Source organism: Vigna angularis, chromosome 1 (genome assembly GCF_016808095.1).
Source record: "Vigna angularis cultivar LongXiaoDou No.4 chromosome 1, ASM1680809v1, whole genome shotgun sequence".
Taxonomy (NCBI): Eukaryota; Viridiplantae; Streptophyta; class Magnoliopsida; order Fabales; family Fabaceae; genus Vigna; species Vigna angularis.
The window spans coordinates 64,569,049-64,589,803 of NC_068970.1; the positions used below are offsets into that span (position 1 = coordinate 64,569,049).

At 32.6% G+C, this 20,755-nt stretch overlaps 2 protein-coding genes across 2 annotated transcripts; both read right to left on the reverse strand.

Annotated features, from left to right (window-relative positions):
* Positions 1-2,007: 2,007 nt before the first annotated feature.
* Positions 2,008-20,030, reverse strand: LOC108318692 (disease resistance protein RPV1). The gene is made up of 9 exons (XM_052873097.1): positions 19,398-20,030; positions 17,985-19,032; positions 17,541-17,849; positions 12,258-14,272; positions 8,838-8,926; positions 8,251-8,773; positions 6,805-7,882; positions 6,362-6,667; positions 2,008-2,247 (listed from the first exon to the last, which is right to left on the reverse strand). The coding sequence occupies exons 1-9, from the start codon at positions 19,886-19,888 to the stop codon at positions 2,209-2,211; spliced, it is 5,898 nt and encodes a 1,965-aa protein (XP_052729057.1). The 5' UTR covers positions 19,889-20,030; the 3' UTR covers positions 2,008-2,208.
* Positions 2,535-4,699, reverse strand: LOC128197778 (protein SUPPRESSOR OF npr1-1, CONSTITUTIVE 1-like). The gene has a single exon (XM_052880546.1). The coding sequence runs from the start codon at positions 4,370-4,372 to the stop codon at positions 2,579-2,581; it is 1,794 nt and encodes a 597-aa protein (XP_052736506.1). The 5' UTR covers positions 4,373-4,699; the 3' UTR covers positions 2,535-2,578.
* Positions 20,031-20,755: the final 725 nt, after the last annotated feature.

Genomic DNA, 20,755 nt, shown 5'->3' on the forward strand with positions numbered 1-20,755 from the left:
AACAATATAGAGAAAATGGTCTTTATTTTATTGTTTTTATATGTGAATTACAGGAAAACATGTTTTAAATATGAACCCACGGGTTTTTCTTTAAATGGGCAACATACTTGAATGATGGAAGAAAGAGGGAATGCCAATAGACCGTGTAAGGTTCTGATATAAAGGTTCTACACTAAATTATTTCTTAATTACATAAATTATATATGATGAAGAATGATTGATGAACATGGGCCACCAAGTTTGTTTGTTACTTTTAATTGTGTTGTACTGCAGCTGGTAATTCCATTTCCAATTCGCTCTGTATGGCAAATATGATATGAGTTGGAGTGGGACAATATGTTTCTGATCTAATGTTATTTCATGCATTTTGGTGAAAGCTTTCAAAGTGACAGGACAATTATGCTTTCAAATATTTTAGTTGGACAATCATTTTGCCATTTCACGGTACTAACACAAACTACCTTTGGACCATAGTTTTTGACAGAATAGACTGACAAAGTAAACCGGTTGTTTTCTGAGAGTAAAAGTTGAACATAGCTATATTGTAGGATCGTTAAGTGACGCATACAATGCGTAAGTCGATCTTTCCACTATTTATTAAATATATAATTTATTGAATATTATATTGAAGTTATGTTATAATAAAAAAATTGGTTTAATTTAGTTTAAGTCTTTTATAAATTTGATCATATTTTTAATTGAGTTTTATTAAATTGTTTTAACAAAGTATTCGAAATTTTTAAATTATCCTCATAATTTCCTGTCATTTAATTGAGTTAATTGGGAAAGGATGTATTTTAAACGAAAACAATAAAAAAACACTTGTCAACATTAGATAGATTAGGTACCTACACAAATATCTCTTGTAAAGTAAAAAAAACAAACACTCTATCCAGATATCTCACACGGTAGACAATAAAATCATGGACCAAAATGTATCAAACAAATGCATGTTCTACATATTTGATTTATAATTATCTTTAGAAGCATGCTAAATATGATTGTAATGATATATGCATATGAGTGGGTCTAATAAAAGAAGTATAACAAAAAATAATGTGGAGTAGGCACAAAGGAATTGCTAATGAAAACATGTAGATATATAGTATAGAAAAATACTTGTAAGTTTAGAACATAAAGGAATATAAATAACTTGAAATACCTTATATTCTTCCCAAAGTTGTTCAAGATGGCCTCTTGGCATCTTGAGTCTCACTAAGTTCGGTGGTAAAGATCTTTGAGGGAAACTACTCCAATAAAGAATCTTTAAAGTGTCTGGTAGACTTACAAGAGATGATGCAAGAGACACTTTAAGCCCATCACCACAATAAAAATCATTGAGCATAAGAATCCTGAGATTATCCATCTTTTTGAAAGTTTGTCCATGTACTATAACTTCTGTTATTTCCCACAACTTTAGGAAGATACACTGAATTGCATCTGACCCCTAAAAGTAAATCAATGTAATTGGAAAATAAATACATTTAAAAATAGTTGTTATTTACTATATAATTTTTCATTAAAAAATAAAATTAATAAAATAGGTTGTAGTAAAATCAGTAACCAAATATGTATACTTAAAAAAAAGATTAAAAAATATTTTCTTTACTAATAATTATACATCACCGTCATTATTATTATTATTATTATTATTATTATTATTATTATTAAGATAAAATAAGACTCTCTTTTTTTAAATTGATAATTTTTTAAAATTGTTAAGCAAATTATACATTTTAAAAGACAAGTAAAATTTTAAAAAAATAAAATCTCCAGCAGCTAAAGATATTAATTATCAATAACTTTTTTTCATTTTTATATAATTTATTTTCATAAAGACACGTAATGGAGAATGATTTTTTAATTTACTTTTAAAAGAAAAATGGATTTCATATAACTTTGTATTAAATATTTTGTATAGCGTTTCAAAGAAATCTTATATATCATACGCATGAATGGTTTTATGCTAATGTTTTCAGGAACCAGAAACTTAGAAAATGTAGCCGAGAAATCAATAAGATTATAAATTCAAATAAACTGTCTTCAACTTTACAGTGAAACTATAATTATAAAGAATTAACCATCACAGGCCAAGATCAACAAATAATAACTTGTTATCATCTTCACTCTTCCACATTAACCAAACAGAAATTTCTGGTTTGACAGCTCTATCCTAATACAATGATATACGACGCTCCTATTACCCTTTCAAATGCAGTAGCTCCTCAGGATTTCATAACGCCTTCTCTGCAAATGCAAGCCAAATATGATAAAGAAGTTAATGAAACCAATATATGAAGAGTTTCAAGGGACAACAGAGCAATCCAACTTGTCGAAACAGAAACATCAAACTATATCCAACAACAACTAAAAGATCTTGTTGAATGAACTCACCCGTAAAACACGCCATTGAAAATTTAAATAAACCAAAGCAAATTAAAAATGAGAAATTCATAATAAAATGTTAACGTTTTGAAACTTGAAACTAAGAAGTATTGGGATAAGACACTCAAACAGAAGACCAATTACCAGAAGAACAAGAAACTAGCTGATTAGGTAGCTTTCGGCCTTCCTCTTCCTATCTTCCCTTTTTTTCCCTTGAAGACTCTGCAACATTGCTTCCGCTTCTATACAGAGGGCATACGCCGCATCCTTTTATTGTGACAACTGATTTTAACTCTCTCACAATTGATCTGTAGTCTCGCTGAAAGCTAGAATCCAATGGACTAATCTCAAAAGTGAAGCTGCGAGCATCACGGAGTCTAAGGCTCATGCCGCTCCTCCTCAGAGACTCCAAGTTAAATTTCCACATGAACGCGTGATCTTGATTGGCAACTCTGTCTTTATAATTCCATTTGAAATAGTTGTTTAGAGCATCATTATTTGGAATAATCTGTGTATCATCATCATCAGATTTAAATTTTAGACTGTAACGAAAAGAACCGTATCTACCATTAATATCATTCGTATCTAAGACTCCCAAAACCACACACAAAGCGAATCCAATGAGCCTGTCATCGCTGCAGAAACGTAAATCTTCATTTATAGTCACTGAAGATCCTTCGCTGCGAAAAGGGAACCAATGAGGAACTGCAGTCCCTGGAAAACAGAAGAACACAGACCTATATGCATCCTCGGTCATCCTGAGCCTTGCATCCTCCTCAATGTTAGCACGAGCACCTGAATCCAGTTGTTGGGCATTGGTGAAATGAAATTTGAAGACACCCTCTTTGGAATCTGAGAGGTTTCGATTTGACATCACTCGTCTAATGGATGGGCAATCCAATGCCACCAGTTGTTTTAGAAACGGTGGAATCTGTGGGATGCATTCAAGATTTTTGCAGCCACTTAAATCAAGTGATTTCAAGCTTGAAAGATGAGCAATGCTTTCAGGAAGGTTCACGATTCCGCTCTCACTCAGTGACAGTTCCATTAATGACGACAGGCTACCAATGTGTGTTGGGATTTCTGTTAATTTGGCACACCCCGAACAATCAAGTTTACAGAGATGCTTTAGATTAACAATGGAGTTTGGGAGTGATTCGAGATCAGTGCATTTGTTGAGCTGCAGGGATCGAAGATTAACCAAATTGCCAAATGAGGAAGGCAGTTCTTTGATAGCCGTTTCTTTTAAGTTAATGTGAGAAAAAGTTTGTGTCTGCTCCGTGATCTCTGGGAAGGTCCTCAACCTTAAACATCCACACAAATCAAGTATCCTCAACTTCAATTTGAAAATGGTGCTTGGAAAAGTTTGAAGTGATTCACAGTAGGTAATGTCTAACTTGCATAGTCTGATGAGGCTTCCAATGGAAGATGGAATAATCTCAAGATTCTTGCAACCTCGCAAACTCAGTTGTTGAAGCCCTACCAAACGCCACAAGGATGAAGGTAGTGCCTGTATGGCTGTGTGGTCTAAGATTAGAACCGCTAAATTTTCCATCGTGTCCTCAATCTCGGGGAAATTTTCCAATTTTGAGCAACCACGGAGACAAAGTTTCTTTAGGAATTTCATCTCAGAAAGGTCAAATGGAAATATTGTAAGGGAAGAACAGTTTGAGAGATCTATGAAACAGAACTTCTTGAGACTTTGAAAGTTTAAGGGCACACCTCCAGTGAGTTGTATCCGTATTTCATCATATACGTGTATATTATTATTAGTCACTTCATTTTCTTCATCTGCTCCCCAATATCGGTCAAAAGTAATGGAGAAAATTTCATTGGAATGGGGTCTTGGGGGAAGGCTAGCACGACAAATGGGCGCCCCAAAGAAATTTCGACGTTGACGCCACAGTTTGACATGAGGGAATATTGGACCGATTAATGATGATGATGGTGGAGAATAACATATTTGGGTTTGAGTGGTTGAAAACATTTCAAGCTTGCGACACGAGGAAAAAAGAATCAATCCTGGTGATCTGGATAGAATATTGCTGGGAATATTTACACTCCTCAAATTCGAACAAAAATCTAAACATAAACAACAGAGCTCGCTAAGGAATGTCGAAGAGTAAACTTCTTTCAATTTTACACAGCCGCTGAGAATTATTTCTTCAATATTTGGTGACAGGGAAATGTCTTGTATTCTTTTAAGTTTCTTAGAATAACCCAGGTTGAGCCTTTTCAACTTGGGTAAACTCTGCCACAAAAAGGAAATGAATCAGGTAATAAAGAAAAACTAAAATGAAGCTTATCTACTTTTCTTCAATAAACTCCTATTTACATTATCTGTTGAGTTTACGGTTGAACAAACAAAATTATAGTGGCTATAAATTTGATAGTTATTATAAAAATTACATCGTAATAATTTCAACCTGATGAAAGTAATTTATAATAGATAACAATGTGGAAATACTTTATATTATGCATATATTGTAAAAATTTAAATGAGAACGACTTTACTCTTACAAGAATAAACTGACAAAGTGAATTAAAATTGAACCTTAGATAGGTAGGTTGAATGTTAATGTTAAGTGATACAGACAATATATATAAATCCATCTTTCCGTAATTTATTAAATACATAATTTGTTAACATATTAATAAATAAAATTAATAAAAACTTCACTAAAATATTTAAATTTATAATACCAGTTAAACTTCAAGGATAATTGGCATAAAAGAACAATTAATAAACTCATATTAGATATTAAAACATATTTTTAATCCAAATTTTTGAAAGTTTGTGAGTTCTTATATGTTCTCTATCTTATTCATTTCTACACAATATAATATTTTCAACTTATCTTAAATTTCTAACCAATGAAGCAATGTGTTTTATGCTTCAAGAACTTATTAGATATTTAACAAGTAGCATTACTAAACCGTTCGAAAGAGGAAGAGGTCGAAGTCTCTCTCTTTCAGATATATTTATTCAAGTCACAAAAGGTTTATCGAGCAAGATGTCACTCAAGTTATGTGATCATTGAAGTAAAAAAATCTTCCTTTTGAATTAGGAAACGAGGTCATTCTATGAGGCTGATGCTGATGACTATAAGATGCATGAATATGTATACGAAAGTGCGTGATATACATGATGTTATATATTGTATGTGATTCCATTGATGACCATTATGAGTGTGACCTTATGTGCATTTTGCCCTTTTATGGGTGTGTTTTGGCTTTTTATGGGTATGTTTTGATCCTTTTGAGAGCATGTCGCGAGGGATATCTAAGGTTGTATTATGACCGAAATATTAAATACAAAACTTATTATGAATAAAGATGTTTTATGCATCAATGGTGATATAATCAGGAATGTTAAGGTATGAAGTGGTGAGAGGTTGAAGAAGGTTTTTGGCTATGAAGTTATCATAAGTGGAAAGAACTATTTTGACATGGAATGAATTTTTCAAAATATATACTTATGATAGGTGATGTACATTTATATATAAATAATTTTAAGATTTTAAAGTTACAATAAGATAATTCTTTTTAGTAATATATCTAGTAGTTATAAGAAAGAATGATTATATTAAATAGGGGTGTTTCGAATAATATAAAAGAAAAAAATAACATTTCGGTATCTTTTATACATTAAAATTACCAACACACAAATATCTCTTATAAAGTAAAAAAACAAGCACTCTATCCAGTACCTCACCCATAATGTGGATAGACAATACAATATGGACCATAAAATGAAATGCATCATACAAATGCATCTTCTACATATTTGATTTATAAATATCTTTAGAAGCATGCTAAGGATATATGCATAATTGAGTGGGTCTAATAAAAGAAGTATCAAAACAAATAATGTGGAGTAGGCACAAAGGAATTGCTAAGGAAAACATGTAGATGTATAGTACAGAAAAATACTTGTAAGTTTAGAACATAAAGGAATATAGATAACTTGAAAAACCTGATCTTCTTCCCAAAGTTGTTCAAGATGGCAGTTTGGCATTTCGAGTCTCACTAGATTTTGTGGGCAAAAGTTCGGTGGTAAAGATCTTTGAGGGAAACCATTCCAACAAAGAATCTTTAAAGTGTTTGGTAGAATTACAAGAGATGATGCAAGAAACACTTTGGATTCGCATAGATGCCCATAACGAAAATCATCGAGCATAAGCATCCTAAGATTATCCATCTTTTGGAAAGTTTGTCCATGTATTATAACTTCTTTTATTTCCCGCAAATCTAGTAAGATACACTGAATTGCATCTGACCCCTAAAAGTAAATCAATGTAACTGGAAAATAAATAAACATGAAATATTCCATAATGTTTAATAACAACTAAGTGTGGTTTGCAATTTAAGAAAAGGTAATCCATGTGACTCTCTCAATTGAGTGATAACAGAACATACCTTGCTCTTTTCTAAAACCTCATGAATTTCGTCAGCCTTGAACAATCGACTGCGTTTTCTTGGATATTGAGAACACTCTTTACGAACAATTTCTTGACCCATTTCTTGTATGAGATCGTGCATTTCAATTCTACCATCCAAGATAGATATTAGACATCTATCTTTTAGAACATCCATTCCAATCTTAGAGGAAAAACCACAGTCGTCTAGTATTTCTACTACCACACTCTCCTTGACTCTCCTATAAAAGCAAGCGATGTCAAGAAATATGTTCTTCTCCTCGTCATCAAGCCCATCATAACTTAATTTTAATACATTAAAAATTTTAAGATGTTGGCATGTTTCCAACTTTTGTAACTGACTTTCCCATGCTTCTCTTGTTCTGCCATAAATTAATGAGCCCAAAATTTGGAGAACTAATGGAATTCCTTTTGCATATCTCAACACCTCTTCTACCAAGTCCATGTACGTTGTTTCTTGTGAAGAGTTTTGTTTGAAAGCATGTAAACTAAAAAGTTTTAGAGAATCAGGAAAATTCAACTCCTTAACTTCGTAGATGTCATATGCTCCAGCATTCTTTAACACTTGTCTGTCTCTGCTGGTTATAATGATTCTACTGCCTTGTCCAAAACTATCATGCCTTCCTAGCAATTGTTTAAGTTGTAGTGAATCGGTAACATCATCAAGAATGATGAGAATCCTTATTCGTTTGAGTCTTTCACTGTAGTATAATAAACTAGGGGATGGTACTTCATTTAGAAGCTCAGACATATATTTTTCTCTAACAGTGTCTATTCCATCTCTTTCTATTTTTTTTTTAGTGTCTAAAACAAGGCTTCTGGAATCAAATTGCTTTGCAAATGTGTGATATATTTGTTGAGAAATTGTAGTTTTTCCTATTCCTCCCATGCCACAAATTCCTATGATCCGGATATCTGATGACTCAAAATGCATCAATAACCGAATGCTTTCAATTTGTTTTTCAACGCCGATGATTCCTCGATCAGAACTAATGGAATAAAGATCCAATTTTTCCAAAATGTCTTCCACAATTTTTTCAACAAGTGAGTTTTCTGACCTGACAGATAATTTGGAAAATAAAGTTTTAGTATTCAAGCACAAAGCTAAACTAAACTAAAGAAAAATTCAGAAGAGTGAACATCATTGAAGAGATGTTCAACGTAAGTATACACATTATCTTCATATATTAGCTTGGTTGGTTTAAAGATTGCAAATCGAGATGACTAAAGTTCTACAGTAACTGTTTGTGACTTTTGATACTGGAGAACAGACTTGTACAAAGTTAAACTATAACAGAGTCATATGATCAAATCCATAACAGAGTATAAGACAAAGGAAGAAAAAGAAAAACTTGAACTATGATGAGATCAACAGATTTTAAGAGATTCTGAATATTTGAAAAGTGGATGTAAGAAATATAATGACCTGATAACGTTTGAATCCCATCCTGAGAAGCCAGCAGCTTCGGTTAGAGCATCTTTCCATTCTTGCACTTTGTCCATGTTTTCCTTAAACCGCAGTTCATGCTCTTCGAATGCATCTTTGTATCTCTCTTCGTGCTTCCTGACAGTTGATGGATTCACCTTGTAGAAAATGGGTATCACATCCCTTCCATATCTCTTCTTGCAGTCCAGTATCTTAGTGAGCTCATTCAGGCACCACGTCGAAGATGCATAGTTTTCGGAGAAAACCAGGACATAGATCTTTGATTCTTCTATTGCAGTTTGCAGTGCAGGTGAAATTTCTTCGCCCCTTTGTAGTCTGTAATCAATATATGTTTCAATGTGCTTCCTCTCCAGCGCTGCATAAAGGTGACTAATGAAGTTCTCACGAGTGTCTTCCCCTCTGAAGTTCAGAAACACATCGTACCTGGTGGGAGAAGCGGACCCAGCGAATGATGAAGAACTCTCTGCCATCGAAATCAATTCTCTCTTCTTTCTCTGCAATTCTCAAGGCTCAGGATTCCAAAAATTTGTATACTCTCAGTTAGAAACGAAGGTATATATTTCTACCATTTCTACCCAAAGTCATCTCTGCTGCTCTGTCACATAATAAAAACCAAACCAACTTTTGGAGAAGCCATTCAATTTTCACAAAATATCTGTCCATACATTAAAAAAAACAATGATTATTTGACCAACATAAAACTTTTACATTCATTTTATACTTTTTTTTTTTTAAATACAAAAATTTACACTATAACAAATGTAAAAGTGTATGATAGTATCGTTATTAAAAAAAATAACGAAAATGAAACGCTAACCAACATTTTATAATACTATCCTTTCCCTATATTTTACCACCTTTCTTCCTTTAAAATACAAAAATTCTCTTTTTATAGAATCATTTTACTTTTATAAAAAGTTGTCAAAATAATAATAAGAAGTGTGAAATAACCATTTTGAAAAAATATAGCAGTAGTTGTCGAACAACTAACTGATCAAAAGAAAAAGAAAAACATTGAATCCATTGAAGAGTCAACAATTTACACAATAATTATGACTCTAAATTTATATCGCTAATAGCTGCAGAAACTAACTAAGGGACATACACCATATCCTCTTTTCATGATAATAAAAAATAAATAAAACTAAAAATTAAATATTATAATAAGAAATATTATTAAAAGTTATATAAAATTTTAATATAAAAGCGATCATAAAAATTAAATATTTTTTATTAAATTTATACTTTTATAATATTAAAAAGACTAAAATCATATTTAATATTTACAAAAATTATGGGTAGGGTATTAATTATTTAATCATTTATTTTCCAATTTTATGTAATTTATTTTTACTATAAAGACATGTAATTGAGATTGAGTTTTTAATTTACACTTTTTTTCCTTGTAAAGAATAATGGGTTTCGTATAATTTTATTATTAAATATTTTGTATAGCCTTAAAAAAATCGTATATATATTATATAAATTCAAATAAATTGTCTTCAACTTTACTGTCAAACTACACTTAAAAAGATTTAACCATTACTCAAATGAAACAAGGTGTTTCAAAGTGAACAAACCAAGAACAACAAATAACTTCTTATATATCATCTTCACTCTTGCACGTTAACCAAATAAAATTTTCTGGTTTTACAGCTCCATGTAACAAGTTGGTACATTAAAAGGTTAGGAAAAGCTTTTCCAACGTTTACTTTCTCCATTGAGGAGTTGTAAAAGAGCATAACGAATGTGCTGTCTAAGATGAGCACCGCTAGATCTTTCTTCCATATCGTGTCCTTATTTCAGAGGGAAATTTTGCAATTTTGAGCAACCACTGAGACAAAGTTTCTTTAGGAATTTAATCTCAGAAAGGTCAAATGGAAATATTTTGAGGGAAGAACACTTCGAGAGATCTATGAAACAGAGCTTCTTGAGACTTTGAAAGTTTAAGGACACACCTCCAATGAGTTGTATATGCAATTCATCATATTCTTCTTAGCTATTATTAGCCACTTCGTTTTCTCTATCATATCTCTCAATTATCACATCTAAGTCTTACGTCATAAGATCAAATTATAATATATAAATAAATTACAAAACTCACGCTACAAATCGATTTTATCGATTAAGTTAGTCTCAAAAGTCCACCTTCTAATACATCGAAACTTCATTTGCCTAAAACGGGGTATTAAGAAAGTGCCTGGTCGATTCTCTAGTTTCACATAAGGAATCCTGGTTGAAAACATTTCAAGATTCCAACACGAGAAAAGAAGAATGAAACCTGGTGACATGGATACAATATTGTTGGGAACAATTACACTTTTGCGATTATAACATCTATCTAAACGTAAACAACTAAGCTTGCTGAGTAATATGGAAGAGTGAACTTTATATTATATGCATGTATCAACGGTTTACCTTTATTTATCTTTATCTCGTCTCTCTTCTTCTTTCTAATAAAAGTATATTGTAAAAATTTAAATGAGAATGACATCACTCTTATAAGAACAAACTGACAAAGTGAGTTAAAATTGAACCTTATTGTATGTTAATGTTAAGTGATGCAGATACATAATTTATTATAGGTTATATTGAAGTTATATGATAATAAAAAAAGTTAGATTAATTACGTTTAAGTCTTTAATAAATTTAAATTTATTTAATTATGTGAGTATTCAAATTTTTTTTATATTTTCTAATTAAGATATTAAATTTATATATTTTACTTGTTTAATTTTTCAATTAATTATATGATATGAATGTTATTTTGCTTATATGTCAACATATTAATAAATAAAATTAATAAAAACTTCACTAAAATATTTAAATTTATAATACCACTTAAATTCAAGTATAATTGACATAAATGAACAATAAATAAACTTATATAAGACATTAAAATAAATTTTTTAATCAAAATTTTGAGGTAATAGATTTGAGTTCTTATATGTTTTCTATCTTATTTATTTCTATACAATATAAATTTTAATGATATTCAAAGTGTGTTTATGAATTTCATGTTAACTCTCATTATATTTTAAACTTAAATATAGTTTTATTCTTCATGATTTTACGTATGTATAATTTTAATTTTTATGTATATTTAATATACATATATAGATTTTAAGTCTCTAAAATCAAACAATTTTAATTCATTAAATAGGCAATGTGAGTGATAAACATGTAGCATATTTTAGTAATTAAATTGCTTATGAACATTAAACTAAAAATGCTTAATTTTAAAAAATTCAAAATTAAATTTATAATCAATTTTTAGACTAAAATTTTACATTTAGAATTATAGAAACTAAAAATAAATTTAAGCCAAAATTTTAATATTTCACTTTGAATAATTTATGTATTTTTCACAATTTTTATTACGACATTCTTAATGTTATTAAATATAACACATTCATGAAACTATCAAGACTAAAATATTAAACCTAAATTTTTAATATTTTATTTTGAGTCATTTTATATATTTCTCAAATTTTCTAACAATGTTCTTAAAATGTATTAAACATAATAGGTACTTGTCGTAGAATTGGAAATTCGGAGTGTCAAAACAAACATTTTCCATTTACGAATTACCCTTTCAACTGCAGCTCTTAAAGATTTCATAATGTATGAAAGCCAAATATGCTAAAGAAGTTAATGAAGCCCATACATTAAGGTTTCAACAAAATGCAAATTTGGGACAACGAAGCAACTCAACTTACAACGACATCAAACTATATCTAATAATAACTTAGAAATCTTGTCAGCTACGGAACGAACCCACCTGTAAAATGCCATTGAAAATGTAATAAAAAACAAATAAATTAAAAATGAAAAATTCATAATAAAAGTTGAACGTTTTGAAAGTTGTAATTAACAAGTATTGGTTATAAGCCACACTCACCAACGGAATACCAATTAGCAGAAGAGCAAGAGACTAGCCCACTAAGTAGTTTTCTGCCTTCCTCTTCCTATCTTCCTTTGTTTACCTTGAAGATTCTGCAACATTGCTTTCGCTGCTATAAAGAGGGCACATTCCGCATTCTTTTATTGTCACAAAGGAGACGTAATCTGACCACTCAAACTCAAAGTTATAATCGATCTCAAAAGTGAAGCTGCGAGCATCACAGAGCCTAAGGTTCATGCTGCTCCCCCTTAGGCTCTCCAAGTTAAATTTCCACATAAATATGTGATCTTTATCAAGGACTCTGTGACTATAACGCCCTGGGAAATAGTTATCTAACACATTACTATTTGGAATTATCTGTGTGCCATCATCATCACATTCAAATGTTAGGCTGTAAACAAAAGAACTGTATCTGCTATTAATATCATTCGTATCTAACACTCCAAAAACCACACACAAAGCGAAACCAATGAGCCTGCCATCGCTGCAGAAACTTAAATCTTCATTTATAGTCACTGAAGGTCCTTCGCTGCGAAAAGGAAACCAATGAGGAATTGCACTCGCTGGAAAACAGAAGAACACAGACGTATATGCATCGTGGGTCATCCTGAGCCTTGCATCCTCCTCAATGTTAGCACGAGCACCTAAATCCAGTTGTTGGGCATTGGTCAAATGAAATATGAAGACATCCTCCTTTGAATCTGAGAGGTTTCGATTTGACATCACTCTTCTAATTGATGTGCAATCCAATGCCACCAGTTGTTTTAGAAACAGTGGAATCTGTGGGATGCATTCAAGATTTTTGCAGTCGCTTAAATCAAGTAATATCATGCTTGAAAGATGAGCAATGCTTTCAGGAAGGTTCACGATTCCGCTCTCACTCAGTGACAGTTCCATTAATGACCAGAGGCTACCAATGTGCGTTGGGATTTCTGTTAATTTGGCACACCCCGAACAATCAAGTTTACAGAGATGTTTTAGATTAACAATGGAGTTTGGGAGTGATTCGAGATCCCTGCATTTGTTGAGCTGCAGGGATCGAAGATTAACCAAATTGTCAAATGAGGAAGGCAGATATTTGATAGCCGTTTCTGTTAAATTTATATGAGTAAAAGTTTGTGTCGGCTCCGTGATCTCTGGGAAGGTCCTCAACTTAAAGCAACCACACAAATCAAGGTTCCTCAACTTCAATTTGAAAATGGTGTTTGGAAAACTTTGAAGTAATTCACAGTAGGTAAGGTCTAACTTGCATAGTCTGGTGAGGCTTCCAATGGAAGATGGAATAATCTCAAGATTCCTGCAATCCCGCAAACTCAGTTGTTGAAGCCCTACCAAACGCCACAAGGATGAAGGTAGTGCCTGTATGGCTGTGTCGTCTAAGATTAGAACCGCCAAATTTTCCATCGTATCCTCAATCTCTGGGAAATATTCCAATTTTGAGCAACCACTGAGATAAAGTTCCTTTAGGAATTTCATCTCAGAAAGGTCAAATGGAAATATTGTAAGGGAAGAACAGTTCGAGAGATCTAAGAAACAGAGCTCCTTGGGACTTCGAAAATTTAAGGACACACCTTCAAAGAGTTGTTCCGACATTTCATCATATAGGTATATATTATTATTAGTCACTTCTTTTTCTTCATCCGCTTCCCAATAAGTAATGGAGAAAATTCTACTGTAATACGATCTTGAGGGATTTTCACTTGTAGCCGAGTGCGCCTCTATGGAATGCCCACGTTGCAATTGACGCCCCAGTTTCACATGAGGGAATATTGGACCAATTAATGATGACGATGGTGGAGAATAAGATATTGGGGTTTGACTGGTTGAAAACATTTCAAGATTCGAACAACATGAAAGATTAATGGATCCTGGTGATCTAGATAGAATATTGCTGGGAACAGTTACACTATTGAGATTATAACATCTATCTAAACGTAAAGAAGTGAGCTTGGTGAGTAATATGGAAGAGTGAACTTTAATCAACTTTGGACAATGACTGAGAATTATTTCTTCAATATTTGGTGACTGGGAAAGGTCTGGTATTCTAGTAAGTTTCTCAGAATAACTCAGGTCGAGCCTTTTCAACTTCGGTAAACTCTGCCACAAAAAGAAAATGAATCAGGTAATAAAGAAAAACTAAAATGAAGCTTATCTATTTTTCTTCAATTATAAACTCCTACTTACATTATGTGTTGAGTTTACGTTGAACAAATAAAATTATAGTGGCTATAAATTTGACATTTATTATAAAAATTCACAAAATTCAACATGTTTTCTTTCCTATCTAAAATTACATTCTAATTATTTCAACCTGATTAAAGTAATTTATAATAGATGACAATGTGGAAATACTTTATATCATGCATGTGTTAGAATAATTACCCTGTGTATCATCATTAAACCTACTTAAGGTAGTGTGTCTAGTATTTATAATAATAATACCTAGGTATGCACCTAAGTGTCTAAGGGCAAACTTATAATCTTTTCATGTACTTTTGTATTAGATTTTTTTATAGATAGAACGAGAGTGAGAGGGATCTTTCAATCAGAGCAAGTTGATCCCGCTCTGATTTCTGTCTTGTTGCATTTGTCTGATGTCGCTCGTCGTTGTCCGTATCTGTCCGGTGACATTTTTCATTGTCTGGGGTTGTCCAGTCCCTATTTGCAGTTGTCAATTGCAGTTTGAAGCTCTTCAACACTGTTGGCCACTGTTCTCCACTGTTTTCTCGTTGTTTGCCACTGTCGGTTGCCGTTTGTCGTCACAGTTTCGTCCAGCGACCATTAGATCTGGTTCGCCTCTCCACACGACGGCAAACCCTGCCGGTGCCAGAGTCCTGTTCTCCTCCACCTGCCATGAGCAACATCTTTCGTCGCAAACAAGCGTGTGTTGCTCACGCGCCGCCATTTGCTTGCCGGAACACCACCGAGCCACCTCCATAGTTGTTGCCAATCTCTCTTCTCTCCAGTGTGCCCCTCAGAACCTCGTTCTGTTAGCATCCAGAAGCAACCCTTGCGATAGTTACCTAGGGTTTTGTGGCTTCTTCTTTTGCTTCTTTAACCCTTGATCAGAAATGGCGTATGGAAGTGCCCTTTCATTTTTCGAAAGTGCCTCCATCACTTCCTGGTCAAGGTCATTACGATCACCTTGAGCAAGATGGCAGCCATGTACCTGGTGACAAGCATATTTTCAATTGTGTGCTTTGCTATGACAATCAATGGAAGCCAAACTTCTGATATCTCTTAGAGCTTTCAAAACTTGTCACTCTTTATGGAAGAAAGCTCAAAATATCTATGCTAATGATATTCAATGTCTCTATGATATGACAAACAAGCTTGCATGTCTCAAAATGGTAGACCATGATGGTTTCCTTCATGATTGAAGCTCAAGCAGCTGTGGAAGAGCTGAGAATGTTCTTGGAAGTCAAATATTTATAAGACATCAAGAAGAAGCTTAACAAATATTACATGGTGATGATCCTCTGTGCTTTACAAGCAAACTTTGATCATATCAAAGATAAACTACTGATCAGTCATGAGTTCCCATCCATGGAAACCCTGACCACACGTCTTTTTCGTGTCTCGGTGCCTTAATCACAGGAAGCTCATGAACCAATTGAACCATTATTCATGGTTGCCACGTGGAAGAGGAGGACGTGGAGGTCGGAGGCGTCTGCAGTGCATATACAGTAAAAGGATGGGTCATACCCAAGAAAACTGTTACTCCTTGCATGGTTTTTTCTCAAAAACAACTAAAATCTCTAAGGCTGCAACTGTCTCTACCAATTCCAAGTTCATTGAGGAAGAGTATCAAGAGTATTTGTGATTAAATTCTAATAGCTTGACATACACATTACATTCTCCAAGTACATCCACAACTTGCATTTCTATATCCATGGAATGTCAAAATTCATGGATAATTGACTCAAGTGCTTCTGATCACATCTTTGGCAATACCCCTTGTTCTCAACCCTTTCCTTTAAATAAAAATCTCATTTCATCACCCTTACAAATGGCTCCAAAACTTTCTCAAAGGGAGTTGGTCAAGTCTCCCTATCTCCTTCTCTATATTTGAAATATGTCCTTTTTGTCCCTAATTGTCCCTTCAATTTAATTTTCTTAAGACAACTAACCAAAATGATGAATTGTTTAATAACTTTCGATTCAAAATCTTTTGTTATACAAGAGTGCAGCTCAGAGAGACAAATTTGAGAAGGATATGAAGCCGGAGGATTATACCTTTTTGGATCTCGTCCACAGGTGACGCGTGAGGAACATGTGCCGAAGACTAGTCGGAGAGAAGTGGCGCATGAAGGAGCGTGCAGAGGTTTCTAAGGAGGCGACCACTAGGGTTGGGTCATGCTTCTCAAGGCGAACCTAACCCTTAACTTTGCCTGACAAATGGAGACAACAGATGGCGGCGACGGCGGCGGAAAGTGACAGCGACACACTAGGTCTGGCTCTTGATACCATGTTAGAAAACTAACTGATACATTTTATTCATTTATATCTCTTACAAGGTTTTGGTATATATTGTATGTGATTCCATTGATGACCGTTATGAGTGTGACTTTATGTGCATTTGGTCCTTTTATGGGTGTGTTTTGTCCTTTTATGGGTGTGTTTTGACCCTTTTATGAGCATGGGGAGAGAGATATCTAAGGTTGTATTATGACCGAAATATTAGATACAAAACTCATTGTAGAAAAAAGATGTATTATGCATCAATGGTGATATAATCACAAAAATTAAAGTAGAAGTGGTGAGAGGTTGAAGAAGGTTTGGTTATGAAGTTATCATAGGTGGAAAAAACTATTTTGACATAAAAAATTGGGAATGAATTTTCCAAAATATATACTTATGATAGGTGATGTACATTTATATTTAAATAATTTTAAGAATTTAAATTTACAATAAGATAATTCTTTTTAGTAATTTATCTAGTAGTTATAAGCAAGAATGATTATATTAAATAAGGGCGTTTCAAATAATACAAAAAGAAAAAAAAATAACATTTCGATATCTTTTATACATTAGAATAGATTACCCACACACAAATATCTCTTATAAAGTAAAAAAACAAGCACTCTGTCCAGATACCTCACACATAATATGGATAGACAATACAATCATGGACCATAAAATGAAATGCATCAAATAAATGCATGTTCTACATATTTGATTTATAATTATCTTTAGCATTCTAAATATGATTGTAATGATATATGCATATTGAGTGGGTCTAATAAAAGAAGTATAAAAACAAAATAATGTGAAGTAAAGGAATTGCTAATGAAAACATGTAGATATATAGTATAGAAAAATACTTAAGTTTAGAACATAAAGGAATATAGATAACTTTAAAAACCTGATCTTCTTCCCAAAGTTGTTCAAGATGGCAGTATGGCATTACGAGTCTCACTAGATTTTTTGGGCAAAAGTCTGGTGGTAAAGATCTTTGAGGGAAACTTTTCCAAGAAAGAATCTTTAAAGAGTCTGGTAGACTTACAAGAGATGATGCAAGAGACACTTTGGATTCCCGTAGAATTCCAATACGAAAATAATCATCGAGTATAAGCATCCTAAGATTATCCATCTTTTGGAAAGTTTGTCCATGTACTATAACTTCTTTTATTTCTGCCAAATCTAGTAAGATACACTGAATTGCATCTGACCCCTAAAAGTAAATCAATGTAATTAGAAAATAAATAAACATGAAATATTCTATAATGTTTAGTAACAACTAAGTTGTTTGCAATTTAAGAAAAGTAAATCGATGTAACTCTTTTAATTGAGTGACAATGGAACATACCTTGTTCTTTTTTAAAACCTCAAGAATCTCGTCAGCCTTAAACAATCGACTGCATTTTTCAGGATATTGAGGGCACTGACGAACAATTTCTTGACCCATTTCTTGTATTAGATCATGCATTTCAATTCTACCATTAACGATAGATATTAGACATCTATCTTTGAGAACATCCATTCCAATTTTAGAAGAAAAACCACAGTCGTCTAATCTTTCTATTACCAGGCTCTCTTCGTATCCCCTATTAAAGCAAGCGATGTCAAGAAATATATTCTTTTCCTCGTCATCAAGCCCATCATAACTTAATTTTAATACATTAAAAATTTTAAGATGTTGGCTTTTTTTCAACTTTTGCAACTGACTTTCCCATGCTTCTCTTGTTCTTCCGTAAAGTAATGAGCCCAAAATTTGGAGAACTAATGGAATTCCTTTTGCATATCTCAACACCTCTTCTGCCAAGTCCATGTACGTTGTTTCTTGTGAAGAGTTTTGTTTAAAAGCATGTAAACTAAAAAGTTTCAGAGAATCAGGAAAATTCAACTCCTTAACTTCGTAGATGTCATCAGCTCCAGCATTCTTTAACACTTGTTTGTCTCTACTGGTTATAATGATTCTACTGCCTTGTCCAAAACTATCACACCTTCCTAGCAATTGTTTAAGTTGAACCGAATCAGTAACATCATCAAGAATGATGAGAATCCTCATTCCTTTGAGGGATGGTACTTCATTTAGAAGCTCGGGCATATATTTTTTTCTGACAGCGTCTATTCCATCTCTTTTTATTTTTTCTTGAGTGTCTAAAACAAGGCTTCTGGAATCAAATTGCATTGTAAATGTGTGATATATTTGTTCAGAAATTGTAGTTTTTCCTATTCCTCCCATGCCCCAAATTCCTATGATCCGAATATCTGATGACTCAAAATGCATCAATAACTGAATGCTTTCAATATGTTTTTCAATGCCGATAGTTCCTGGATTATAACTAATGGAATAAAGATTCAATTTTCTCATAATATCTTCCACAATTCCTTCAACAAGTGTGTTTTCTGACCTGACAGATAATTTGAAAAATAAAGTTTTAGTAAAGACAAAGCTAAACTAAACTAAAGAAAAATTCAGAAGAGTGAACATCATTGAAGAGATGTTCAAAGTAGACATATTTTCATATATTAGCTTGGTTGGTTTAAAAATTGCAAATCAAGATCGCAAAAGTTCTACAGTAACTGTTTATGACTTTTGTTACTGCAAAAGAGACTTGTACAAAGTTAAACTATAACAAAGTGATATGATCAAATGCATGACCGATTAAGAGAAACGAAAAAAAAGAAACACTTGAACTATGACGAGATCAACAGATTTTAGTAAATGAAAAGAGATTCTGAATATCTGAAAAGTGGACGTAAGAAATATAATGACCTGATAACGTTTGAATCCCAACCGGAGAGTCCAGCAGCTTCGGTTAGAGCATCCTTCCATCCTTGCACTTTCTCCATGTCGTCCTTAAACAGCTGTTCATGCTCTTCGAATGCTTCTTTGTATCTTTCTTCCTGCTTCCTGACAGTTGATGGATCCACTTTGTAGAAAACCGGTATCACGTCCCTTCCATATCTCTTCTTGCAGTTCAGTATCATAGTCAGTTCCTTCAAGCACCACGTGGAAGATGCATAGTTTTCGGAGAAAACCAGGACATAGATCTTTGATTCTTCTATCGCAGTTTGGAGTGCAAGCGAAATTTCTTCGCCCTTTTGTGCTCTCTCATCAATATATGCTTTGATGCGTTTCCTTTGCAGTGCTGCATAAAGGTGACTGATGAAGTTTTTACGCGTGTCTTCTCCTCTGAAGCTGAGAAACACATGATAGCTGGTGGTAGAAGTAGAGACTGGAAATGATGAAGAACTTCCTAACATTGGAATGAATTAGAAAGATGATGAAGATCTAGTGGGAATGATGAAGATCTATGAAGAACTCTGTTTTCTCTGCAACTATCCTCTCTGAAAGTATCTGTCGCGTGTTGTTTGTTCTGGTCAGCCACGTCAATACGGCAATAACTTAAGCTATTAAGTCAATTAAGGCTCAACAATTTACAGAATATTTATGGATTCTAAATTTAGATAACTTTAGGGACATATGTCTACTAAAAATTATTATAAAAAAATTGCGTAATATGATAATTATTAAGATAAAAATACTATTAAAATGACATATTATTATAATTATTAAAATAAAAAATATTACTAAAAATTATATAAAAGTTGTCGAAAAAATTAATATAAAAAACAGTCCTAAAGTAAATATTTTTATTAAATTTATACTATTATAATGGTAAAAACATTTAACATAATAGTTTTTTTTTTAAATAGTTTTTCATCAAAAATAATAATAAAATAGATTGTAGTAAAATCGATAACCAAATATGCATATTTAAAAAATAGTTAAAAATATTCTTTGCTAATAATTGTAAATCATCGTCGTTATTATTATTATAATAATAATAATACTACTAATAATAATTATAATAATAATTATTATATTATTATAATAATAATTATTATTATTATTATTTACTTTCACAAATATTCAACATCAAACATCCCAAAAATACATCCACACCATTAATCACACCCAGCATGTTTATATAATTAACTTAAAATATAGTGTAACCCACGTACCAAACTAAACATTCTGACGACATTGGAGACCGGACGATTTCTCACTACCCAAAGAACAGGACCGAACGTTACATAATAAGTATGACTGAAAAAGGTGATCGAACA